General features: G+C 46.2%; 1 protein-coding gene across 1 annotated transcript; it reads left to right on the plus strand.

Moving 5' to 3' along the window:
- The first annotated feature begins 1,481 nt into the window (after nt 1-1,481).
- LOC146754558 (uncharacterized) lies at nt 1,482-4,634 on the plus strand. The gene has a single exon (XM_085527857.1). It carries the CDS (start codon nt 2,991-2,993, stop codon nt 4,494-4,496), a length of 1,506 nt encoding a protein of 501 aa, XP_085383983.1. The 5' UTR covers nt 1,482-2,990; the 3' UTR covers nt 4,497-4,634.
- The last annotated feature ends 8,331 nt before the right edge of the window (nt 4,635-12,965 follow it).

The following is a 12,965-nucleotide window of genomic DNA, read 5'->3' on the forward strand; positions in this document are numbered from 1 at the left end:
CTGTTGCACACGATGTTGCCCAAACATGCCCTCTTTGCAATTCAGCGCTGGTGATAGGGGTGGGAGTGAACCCTCGTAGTCCTGCCCCATTGCAGGTCTGGCAGAAGGATTTCACTTGAGAAAACTGCACGGGGCCCTGCAAATTGTTGGCTGTAACAGTGGACACGTCTTCAACTGTCATTGTAGCCAGTCAGCATGATAAAGCAAACTCATCGGCAGCACAGAGTCACTGGACTGTTGCTATTGCTGTAGTTGGCCAACTTTGTCAGATCAAGAACGATAATGGGTCCTGTTTCATGTCTCGCTCAACAAAGAAATGGTTAGCAACATGGGAGATCCATCAGATCACGAGTATCCCTGGTATCCCATGGGCTTCCCTGCTGCAACGTTGTTTGACAAACTGTTTTGATAGTATAAGACAGTGTAATTGTTACTGGCATGTGGAAATGTACTTGAGGCTATGTGGAAGTATATCTGAGGGTACAAATAGTGGAAGAGTTTACAGAGGAAAAAAGGGTTAAAGAGAAAGTGAGTTTATCTGCACTGACATGAGAGCAAGCCCCCACACCGTTCCTCTGTGAGCAGAGCAGAGCAGAGCAGAGACACAGTCCCCATGTATCAGATAGTGTTATTCTGCTTACCAAATGAATGAGCTCACAACAGAAGAGGCAGATCTTCCTCTCTGCACCATCTGTGGCATACTCTGGAGTTCAAGGCATTGCAAAGCTATGGCACATCTACGTTCTTGCACTGATGACACCTTAGTATGTTCTGGTTTCAATGGCATCTAAAGAAGTCTAGGGTCATGCCAGCAGACAGGAAGCTGGAAAATGTTGTCTCATTGTAAGGAAGAGCAAGAAAGATGACAGGGGCAATTATGGACCTCTCAGTCTCACTCCAGTTCTTGGTAAAATTATGGAGAAAGTGATGGTGGGAGTGACTGAAAAACACCTGACGAACAATTGGGTCATTGGTCACAGCCAACACAACTTCCTAAGGGGAAGGTCCTGTTTAACTGTAGGTCTTTTCATGACAAGGTTACCAAATTGGTTGACCAAGGGTAGATAGTTGAGGTTACCAGTAGAGCTTTTGAGACTATTTCTCACAGTACCCTTCTGCACAGAATATACTGCATACGGCACCAGGTCCATAAAATATAACAAGAACAAGTGCCTGATTGTGCACCTGAGTAGGGGCAACACTGGACATGCACACTGACTAGGTATGGGACACTGGAGAGCGGTACGACTGAAAAGGACTGGGGGTCCTGCACAACATCTAACTGAACGCGAGTCAGCAGTGTGCCCAGGCAGCAAGGAAGGCCAACGGTCCTCTGGAGTGCATCAAGCAAGTTATTGCAATCTGGGTGAGGTAAACGATCATCCCTGTCTGCTCTGCACTGCTACAGCCTCACCTGGATCACTGGGTGCACTTCTGGGCACCACAGAGGACATTAAACTATGGGAGAGTTGTAAGAAGCCATGCCTTTTACATTACTGTCTCAAAGTTTGCTGAAATGGAACAAGTCCGGGAGCTACGAAAGGGAGATAAGATACTGATCAATGGCCCTTGAGTGGTCTTTTTGTGTTTGCCTATCTCAAGGAAGATGGCCATCCCTGAGGACTAATGGCCCTTAAGTGGTCTTTCCTGTTGGCCCATCTCAAGGAAGATTGACAGCTCTGCGGAAGTCACAAGACTCTGACCCGAGCCGTCCCGAAATGTCTCGAAGGCTGGAAAGAAGGATAAAAAGGGCACGGACAAACCCCGAATTTTGGGAGAGGTTTTCTGACACCAGATGCCTCTCTACACGAGCGCCTGCATGCTGAAGAAGATGGCTGCATGCTGAAGAACCTTTCTGGGCATCTAGGTATCCGATCTCAGATTCCTCCACCGTTGTCCTACTGCTGCCTATTATCTCTTCTGGGATTGCCGCTCGAGACTCTGCTCCGAGGGACCTCGCTGCCCGAGACTCTGCTTCTAGAGACCACGGTACTCTGACCGTCTTTTCTGCGATTCACCGATCTGCTGCTTGCAGCCTGCTACTCCGTTGCTGCTCTCCCCTGCCCCGGACCAACGTTAACAACGTGCTACGGGACGCTGCTGCATCCAGGAGGTGACTATTCCCCGCTTTAACGTAATTCTTGCTCTTTTCCACCTTTTTCTATCGCCTACTTTCCCTTCCCCATCACCCTAATTTTATTCGTCACTCTCCCTTCCCCATCCCCTCAATTGTCTATTATTTCCAATAAACTGGTCGGATCAACATTTGAATGCTTCTTCTTCTTAATCTCACGCCGGGCATAACATTATTAAAAGAACCTTTGCCTCACTCCTAAATTGGAGCGAGACATTTTTATTGGCGTAGTCAGCAGGATTACCCGTCGTGAGAGTGTTATCCTTCCAGTTTCTCTAAAACTTTTCTGTCTGTTTCTCCTGGAGTTGCAAGGAGCGATTGTTTTGATAACTTAATTTGACGTGTGCACCTCTCCAGGAAGACCGCTCCACATTCTGAAACTTTCTTTCTTACGTGTATACCTCTCGGGGACGAGTGAATTAATTTTGACTGTTTGCTTTTGTTTTACACGTGTGTGCCTCCCTGGGAAGACTATTTTGCATTGTGGTGGTTTTAAGTATCTTGTGACGTACCTTTGGTTTTAAAGTTTTGTGTGCGCGCCTCTTGTGGAAGTGGTGTGTGCTTCTCCAAGAAGTTTATTACTTTTGAGAAACTTAGAAGTTATTTCTAACTTTTTTTGCTTGGAGGTTGAAGTTTTTCATTGTGGCTTGCCAGAATAGCCAGGACCGATTGAGCTGTTTACACTTTCTTTGGAAGTGTTGATTGAGTCATTTGGTCTTTTGTGTAAAGGAGTGTTTTGAGCAGTTGTTCGTTTTGTTAAGTGTTTGCCTCTCTGAGGAGATAAGGAATCGCCTCCTCCCTCAGCGTAGATTTCGTTGCCTGTAGATTTTTGGTTGTGAGTAAAATTACATCTGATATGGAAGGTGAAAATATGTTGTTTGATATCCTTGAAAAGCACGCGTCTCGGCCATCGTCATCAGGGATGGACTGGGCACGTGAAAATTGGTATAATTTGCAGGCTGTTTCTGACCGCATTTGCGTTTTACAACATGGGGCTCGTACCCGAGCCGGGAAAGGCAAATCATTTATTTGTGCAGTACTCGGTGCTGCTTTAAAAGCAGCCGTGGAGTTCCGAGACCAGCAGTTTGAGGCGGAAAACCAGACTATACAGTCGTTACAAGAAACAGTTAAAGCAACCCAGGAACTCGTGAAAGCTTTGCAAAACCAAATTGGAAATCTAGAAGTACAATTGGAAAGAGAGAGACAGAATTCGGCCTTGTTACAGATGGCTTTTAAGGAAATTTTAACATATAAAGATACTGGTGACACTGATATTCATGGTGCACCACAAGAAAAACTGTATCCTCAGGAAGAACTAAAAGAAGCAAAAGAAAATTTTGATAAGTTTGAAACCCCAATAGCCCCTCTGCGCCCTCTAATAAAAACAGAATATACCTTTGATAACGGAGAGGACCTGGATCCTCAAATGAATGTTAAAGAAATTCCCTTTTCTGCCACTGAATTAGCAAAACTGAAAAAAGATTTTAGCCGTTCTCCAAAGGAATCAGAAACAGAATATGTATGGAGAGTCAGCTTAACTGGTGGAGACCAAATTATGTTAACCGAAAAGGAGGCTGAGGGTTATTGGGGGCCAGGAGTATTTTTGACTACTGGTGATAACCGTGCTCCCTGGTCCCTAACACAGAGGGCTGCTTACTGGGCTGGTGGTCTCAACCCTTTAGAAAGGGGAGACCCTCTTGCCATTAATGGGACAGTTGACCAACTGGTTGAAAGTGTCCAAAAGGCCGCTTGCCTGCAAATGATGTATGACAGGAAATTGCAGCCACGGCACGAATCACCTTTGATGATGCCTGTTGATCCTGAACGGATGACTCCATTAATCAGGGGACTTCCAGAATCGCTGAAACCCATAGGTATACAACTTCAAAGTAAAATACAGGCCATGTCCCAGGGAGAGAGAGCTCGAGCTGTTTTAGAGGGAGTTGGTTCTTCAGGCTCTTTACAATCAGGTTTTAAGGTATGGACATGGGGAGAGGTTGCCCAAGAATTGATTAATTATGGTAGGAAGTATGGACCGGTGGCTTCATCCACCAGCAGAATTGAGCCAAGGGGAGTAAGGCTCGCAGCAACCACCCTTGCTCTCAGGCCACCTAGCCCAAAATTTAATAGAATAGAAAAGGCTCTAGCCTCAGAAAGAACTGGTAGGCGAAACATTGATCATAAACGTCATGGACTATGGACTTTGGGCTGGAAAAAGGGTATTCCTCGAGAAATAATGAATGGACTAGCAACAGACAGGCTTGAGAGGCTGGTGACTGGTTGGCCAGCTAAACCTGAAAATCTGGTTCCTAGTGCTCCCCCTGCAGTAACAAAAGAATTACCTGAGCAGTCGGGAAACTGATTCCTTCACCCTCTTCAAGTGAGCGGGGGGGTGAAGGATGGATGTTTGTTAGGAGGCTCACGACTAAAAGGAGAAGATAATTGTATTAACAAAGCCCCCAAAGGGCGAGTTGTCTTGTTTTCTTTTACAGAAGATCCCCGCAGGACCTTCACGGAACAGAATGGCTTGTAGCTGATTTTAACCATTTGTGTTTTGTGACAGAAAAATTGGAAGATGTGATCATGCTAGAATACTGATATACCTCTTTATTTCATATTTTGGTTGCAATAGTATTATGTTTTGTTTGCTGTACTTATGAGTTGTGATTGGTATCAGTCTTTGGATCTGTTTAAACTTCACAATTGGGTTCCAAGTTTTTTTTTTTTTTCAGGTTATCCTGGCTTTCTTGTACTCTTTGCACAATGGTAATCATTCCTTTTAACCCCATATTTCACCTCTTTTGGTCAAACTTGACGGTGATTTGCATGTAACTCCATGGTGTTTCCAAATTCCTAATGAATTGGGAAATGAGCAATGGGACCTATCTAATATCTGTTAGATGTGGTCACTAAAGTGAAGTTTATCATAAAACCCTTTGCACTGATGCTTTCCAGTGTCTCATCAGTACAGGAGTTCCATTCAAAACACTGTTGTTGGAAAGTGTCTTCGTTTTTGATAAGAAATGTGTATGTTTCTGGGATTACTCCCTACGATTTAAATTCTGGGGTATCCTACACTATGTTGTGACTATAACAGTTCTTAGACTTGCCAGACTAGTATATATCTCTCAGCAATTGAACTGTTTTGGAAATGCTCAAGTGGAAAGTTCTCCTGACACAAATATCCCTATTGTTTTACTTGTTTATTTTTTACTATTGGTCATTATTAAATGTATGGTTGTTTTCAATGTATGGTTGTTTTTTCTCAATTTCTATCTTTTATTCATTATGTAATATTTGTGTCAACCCCTCCTGAAGAATCACTGGGAGATGCCTGTGTCAAATTAAATGATTCCACCTGTTGTCTAAAGATTTATAATGGTAAAGTTAAACTAATTGCTGATGGTATACGTGTTCCTGTCCAAACTTGGAAAAGTCCAGACCTTGACCTTTTTCTCTGTCTTCCAGGTGTACTGTGGGTAAAATGCATCTTATTTTATCTATTGTGTGTTGTTGCAACTTTCATGTTTGTTTTGTGTATGATACCATGTTTCATTGAACTTATCCAATGTGTTGTATTGTCCATGTATTTTGTAACCTTCTCAAGTGATGGAGAAGTGGAGCACATCAAGAAATCTTTCGTAATGATTGTATTAAACATTTTAATTCCCCACCCTCACCTTCCTTTACCCTCATGCTTGCTATCTTTTTCTCACCATCCTGGATCAGCAGTGGTCAATTTTTTAAGCAAACTTTGAGTCACGGGGTGGTGTAAGAAGCCATGCCTTTTACATTACTGTCTCAAAGTTTGCTGAAATGGAACAAGTCCGGGAGCTACGAAAGGGAGATAAGATACTGATTAATGGCCCTTGAGTGGTCTTTTTGTGTTTGCCTATCTCAAGGAAGATGGCCATCCCTGAGGACTAATGGCCCTTAAGTGGTCTTTCCTGTTGGCCCATCTCAAGGAAGATTGACAGCTCTGCGGAAGTCACAAGACTCTGACCCGAGCCGTCCCGAAATGTCTCGAAGGCTGGAAAGAAGGATAAAAAGGGCACGGACAAACCCCGAATTTTGGGAGAGGTTTTCTGACACCAGATGCCTCTCTACGCGAGCGCCTGCATGCTGAAGAAGATGGCTGCATGCTGAAGAACCTTTCTGGGCATCTAGGTATCCGATCTCAGATTCCTCCACCGTTGTCCTACTGCTGCCTATTATCTCTTCTGGGATTGCCGCTCGAGACTCTGCTCCGAGGGACCTCGCTGCCCGAGACTCTGCTTCTAGAGACCACGGTACTCTGACCGTCTTTTCTGCGATTCACCGATCTGCTGCTTGCAGCCTGCTACTCCGTTGCTGCTCTCCCCTGCCCCGGACCAACGTTAACAACGTGCTACGGGACGCTGCTGCATCCAGGAGGTGACTATTCCCCGCTTTAACGTAATTCTTGCTCTTTTCCACCTTTTTCTATCGCCTACTTTCCCTTCCCCATCACCCTAATTTTATTCGTCACTCTCCCTTCCTCATCCCCTCAATTGTCTATTATTTCCAATAAACTGGTCGGATCAACATTTGAATGCTTCTTCTTCTTAATCTCACGCCGGACATAACATTATTAAAAGAACCTTTGCCTCACTCCTAAATTGGAGCGAGACAAGAGTGTGCACAGGAGGGCACTGGAACTCAGAGATCTGAAGTTCAGAGTTTCACTGTAACTGACTGCTTGTTCAGACTGAGCCCTTCTCACACCCCATATCCTGCGCTGAGACACAGTGAAGAGTGAGCAAAGCCTCAAAATGGTGGTAAGGTAACACTTTGCTATAGAAAGGGAAAGGGGAACTTAACAGAAACCAAGACAAAGGGTAACTGTAGATAGTTTACATTTAAAAGGGCAGGGAAAGGGGGAATTACAGACACTTAGTCAAAAGAAAACCAGAGAAGAGGGCAATAAAGATAAGAAGAAATTGTCCAGAGACCTCTGACAAGAAGAAGGATTAGATACCCCCGGGCAAGACAATGCTTACGTGGGAGAATGGTACCAGCAGATAACACCAAGAAGAAAACAGAAGAAGAATTTCACCCCAAAACAACGGCAAGGGTCGCAGGGAATGGGGTCAGGGGGAATGAGGGAATGGGGTTGCGGGGAACGGAGCCATAGGGAATGTAATGAATATGTAATCAAACTGAGGAGGAGACTATTGATTATGTATTAGCTTAACCTATATCTGTAACACACTTTTCTCCTTACAGTGTGCAAGTTTGGTGGAGCTATCCCCCTTGCACCCGGCGCTGCGCAACGCTGGAATAAACATACCTGCTTTATAACCCATCTCTGGATTATAGAGTTTGATTCCGCAAGTCACAGGGCACATGTGGGATATGAACTTGACAGTATCTTTGCACCCCATGCAGAGCCTGGGATCTTCTCTCCCCTTGTATTTCATTCAACATCATACAGACCTCCATTCCACTGCCCCAGGAAGTGCCCTGAGCCAACATGAGAGACAGGATCTCCCTACCACTGGTCTTGCAATCAGGGCTTGACCTGTCTGCTTCGTAAGGCAAAGGAGAGGTTTCTTTGCATGCCAGTGCCTTTGCCTGCCTGTAGTCATGGCTTCCAATTATCTGCTCTAAAAAGTCCCTTGCGAAGCTTACTTGGTAATGGCCCTCAGTGGGTCCATTAGTACTCCAAGAAACTTCACTGTTACTTCTGACTTTGTCTTGTTGAGCACATTGGGCAAACTTCTCTCTGCACTGGAGTTTGATGGACTCAGCATCAAATGCGCCCTGGGACCCATTCTAACCTAAAGAGCATCTTGTGCCTTGTGCCTTCCTGTTATCTATTTTAGGTTATCAGAACTTGTTCAGCAAAATGGAGAGATATCTGGAGAGAGCTTAAAGACAAAGAATTCAGCAGACATTTACTGTTTATTTGTTTATAGTTCTGTTTAAAGAAGGTATTAAAGAATCACTGTAAAACTACTTGTGAACATCTGAGCTGAACTAGAGGAATCCCAGCTGCCATGGGTCTGTGGGAAGCTGCATCCAATTTCAGCCCCAGGATTTCTATCTGGGAATGAGTTACCTGCACTGTCTCCTCTGGATAACTGCCCTGCACAGGGCAAGTCCAACCCTCCTTATCCTTGTCTCGGTGCCCTTTTTGTTTCATCAAAAACCCTCTGGTAGGACTCATCACAGGTTAAAAATTGACTGGTGAATAATGAAGCAGATTTTAACGAACAGTTATGATACTGTTGCCTCTCAGGATCTGATGGCCATGAGGACACAGGGACAACTCTGGGGAGATGAGTGGGAAGGATTAAAATGACATTATCTGCTGCTCAGCTGGGCCATGCTCCTGGGACACAAGGAGCTCATAAAAGTGGATGGTGCTGTAGAGACACAGCTGTGCCCAGGAGCAGCTCTTGTGCACAGCACAGCCTGCAGGTGACAGAAAAAGAAGAGAGAAATTGGAGAGAGCTTACAGGATGTGTGCAGTGTGAGCGGGCTGTGAGCTCACTGCAGGAACATTGCTCACAGACCATGACATGGTAAGTCCCTTGCAGTAGGTATTTCAGCTGCTATTCATAGAGGGTTAACTTAATCTGGGACATCCTGTAGCAGATCAAGCTTCAGGCACTGCATGTTTCTTTACAGTGTTAAATCCTTCTGCTACAGCTGAGGGCTTCCATGCTGCAGCGTCTGAGCACAGCCCTGAGGGCTGCGTGTCCCAGCACGGCTGCAGGCTGTGCAGCCGGGGCTGCAGGCGGGAGCCAAGGGCTGTCCTGCAGAGCAGGGTCCCTGCTGTGCCCCAGGGGCTGTGTGCCGGGTATGGGACTCTGCCGCCTGCCAGGCTCAGCACTCAGCCTGCCCGGGGAGCTGCCCAGGGCGCTGCAGGGAGACTTGAGGGGGGAAGGAGCCCCCTGGCAGGGCTTGTGCTGCCACAGCTGATGCTTGGGGCAGGGGGATCACAGCTCCACTGCACAACTGAAAGTTTCTGTGCATACTCTGCAAGAGGAGAGACAAGGTAGCAATTTTCTATTTCTTGTTTGGAAGGAAGGCGAAAGGATTGGAAGCAGAAATCTAAGAGTCTGTCAGATTTGAACACAGCTCTGAGACTCCCAATTCTTCTTCAGTCAATTGCTTGTTATGTGAACTGTCACACGTGATATATTTTCAGCCTCTCCTTTTACGAAAAGGAACCTTTCCAAGGGTGGAACTAGTTGAAATTATCAATTTTGTTGACAAGAATAATGCACATTGCAGAAAGGCATGTTTCCTGAACAGAAAGTGAAGGGCACAAACGTTGTGACAGAGGGCTTTAAGAGCAGTGAGGGTAAAGATATGAGACACAAAACAGGTGAAAAAGTCCAGGGAGATGGAATAAGACTAGAAGATGAAAGGAAGATTAAAGCTCCATATGCATCTTCTATTTATAGAATGCTGAACTTCATGACATTCAATTCTATTTGTGGTGCTAAATAAACATTGTAATAAGAGAATGAAAAAATTTCATAGTACAGTAGAAGGAGTGTCTCTGAGAATGGTCTGGACTTGTCACAGAATCACAGAATCACAGAATTACCCGGGTTGGAAGGGACCTCAAGGATCATGTAGCTCCAACCCCCCTGCCTGGCAGGGCCACCAAACATATGCCTTTACTAGATCAGGTTGCCCAGGGCCCCGTCCAACCTGGTCTTGAACACCTCCAAGGACGGGGCATCCACAACCTCACTGGGCAGCCTGTTCCAGGACCTAACCACCCTTCTAGTAAAGAACTTTCCCCTAACATCCAACCTAAATCTTCCCTCCTTCAACTTAAAACCATTTCCCCTAGTCCTGCTATTATCAGCCCTTTCGAAGAGTTTACTCCCCTCCTGGGAGTAAGTTCCCTTCAGGTATTGAAAGGCTGCAATGAGGTCACCTCGCAACCTTCTCTTCTCCAGGCTGAACAAACCCAACTCCCTCAGTCATTATCTTATTGTCATTATCTTCTGCACTCTGAACAGGACTCCAAGGCCAGGAACAGCAGATGCCCAACAGCAGCTCCATCAGTGAGTTCCTCCTGCTGCCATTGGCAGACACACGGCAGCTGCATCTCCTGCACTTCTGGCTCTTCCTGGGCATCTACCTGGCTGCCCTCCTGGGCAACGGCCTCATCAGCACAGCCGTAGCCTGCGACTGCAACCTGCACAACCCCATGTACTTCTTCCTCCTCAACCTGGCCCTCCTCGACCTGGGCTGCATCTCCACCACTCTCCCCAAAGCCATGGCCAACGCCCTCTGGGACATCAAGGCCATCTCCCACACAGGATGTGCTGCATAGCTCTTTTTCATTTTCTTCTTCACGTCAGCAGAGTATTCCCTTCTCACCATCATGTCCTATGACCGCTACATTGCCATCTTCAAGCCCCTGCTCTACGGGGCGTTGATGGACAGCAGAGCTTGTGTCACCATGGCAGCAGCTGCCCGGGGCACTGGACTTCTCAATTCCCTGCTGCACACTGCCAGTACGTTTTCACTGCCTCTCTGCCAAGGCAACATTGTGAACCAGTTTTTCTGTGAAATCCCCCAGATCCTCAAGCTCTCCTGCTCTGGCTCCTACCTCAGGGAAAGTTGTGCTTATCATTTTTAGTGCCTGTTTAATCTTTGGATGCTTTGTTTTCATAGTGGTATCCTATGTGCAGATCTTCATGGCTGTGCTGAGGATGCCCTCTGAGCAGGGAAGGCACAAAGCCTTCTCCACGTGCCTCCCTCACCTGGCCGTGGTCTCCTTATTTGTCAGCACTGCCTTTTTTGCCTACCTGAAGCCCTTCTCTGTTTCCTTCCCACTCCTGGATCTGACAGTGGCTCTTCTGTACGCAGTGGTTCATCCAACACTGTTACCTCGATCTGGTAACCTGGAAAGTCAAGTCCCTTTGTGAATGTGTATCGACGGCCCCGACCAAGTCACAGCTGCTTGTTACACCAATATGGTCAGCGGTAAAATGGCGTTTATTGGAATGTGAGGGTCCCTTATATAGGTATCCAGTTTCATCCTTATCTTTTTCACATATGCATGACCCAGCAGGGGAAGGCCTATCACGTTACATCCCGAGGGTCGAATTTCGCCTAATACAACATCTCCCCTTCCTCATGCCCAACAAAATCAAGACTCGTAACAACGCGACCGCTAACACTATCCCTAACATATAAAAGTGTTAGTTTTCATATATAAATTTTGTGGTGAGTTATTTAAAAAGTGACGTAAACATGCAGAGGTATGTGGTGCAGTGTATAGTAATGTTAGTGGTTCTTTAGTTAGTATTTTCAAGGCATCTTGGGCTTACACAGCTCATTATCATGCGCTGTAAACAACCCTGAATACATTGAAACAAACAAGGTAAACAAATCCTTAAAACTAAAAAGTCTAAAATGATAGGAACACTGTGGTGGCATTAGCTTAACGGGCCAGCATGTCAGCCTCTCAATTTCTCTAAAAGCATAGACTACAACTACTCCTAGAGCTAAAATAAATGCAAAAATTCTGGCTGTAGGACCCCACAAACGAACCTCATCCCCTTATAACAAAAACAATCACACAAAGGCACACAGTCAGTGATGTAACAGATATCTTTCTCGTGGGTACTGACAGCTGTTCTTCATTCGTCCCTTTTCTTTTTCCAGTGGGGTCGCTTCGTGGATGCAGCTGGCAGGCTCCCATCAACCGTACCTAGAAGGAAAGTACTCAGCTTTTCGATTAGTTTTCTGTTTCTCCCAGAACACCCTTATGGGTGATCACTGTATCAGGTTTTATTTTTCTCGATGGAACCCATAATATTTTTCCCGATTCTCTGTCCTTTACTGCAGCATAAACTCTGCCCCAAACTAAAACATACCACCCTGATTCCCAGGTACCATCATCCTGTTTTATCTTTACTGGTGGCCCCTCGTCAATGATTCTTGGTTGCCAGTGTTTCTGTATTGGGGTGTGCTTACTCTCTCCTCGTTCAAAATGATTGATTGCATAAAGTGCTCAGGCCAATACTTCTGCCTGTTGGGCTATTGGGATCCTACCTCTGTGACCCTCCTCCTCCCCAAGGACACGTATCTTATCCTTCAGGAGGCGGTTGGCCCTCTCCACAATTGCTTGTCCCTGGGAATTCCCAGGGATGCCTGTAGAGTGAGATATTCCCCACCGTTCAAGCCAATCTTGTGTAGATCGCGAGATGAAACACGAGCCATTGTCTGTCTTGATGTGTCGCGGCACCCCCAGGACCGCGATGGCAGTGGCCCAATGTTGCTGAGCAGCAGGAGAGTTAGCACGCGTATGTTGGGTGGCAATGATGATCGTCGATGATGTGTCCACAGTGACCGCCAACCATTGCTTTGGAGCCATAGGTTGTTCTAAAGGGAAGTCAGTCTGCCAGATATCTAGAGGAGAGAGCCCCCGGGGGTTAACTCCCGCCCCCAACGCAGGTGCTGAATTACAGTGTGGGCATGTTTGAACCACTTCTCGAGCGGTGGATAGAGGAATGGAACATGCTCGTGGCAAAGCTCGTGCTCCAATGTGCAGAGAGGAGTGTAAGTCACGTGCCTTTTGAAGGGTAAGCACCTGTCCACCCGCTACCCGGTCAGCCACCGCGTTTCCAGCTGTAAAGAACCCTGGTACCTCCGAATGACTGCGGACATGAAGAATGGCCACAGATGCAGATCGGGAGACCAGAGCCTCCTCCAGCAAGAAAGCGATCTCAGTGTTAGGCACACCCTCATTGCCCATGCGAAGCAGTAACTTAGCCACATATGCTGAATCAGTGACCACATTACACGGAGTTTCTGGCCACAGACGTAAAGCCAC

The sequence above is a fragment of the Coturnix japonica genome, chromosome W (genome assembly GCF_054131305.1).
Source record: "Coturnix japonica strain WE chromosome W, WE-NBRP24, whole genome shotgun sequence".
Taxonomy (NCBI): Eukaryota; Metazoa; Chordata; class Aves; order Galliformes; family Phasianidae; genus Coturnix; species Coturnix japonica.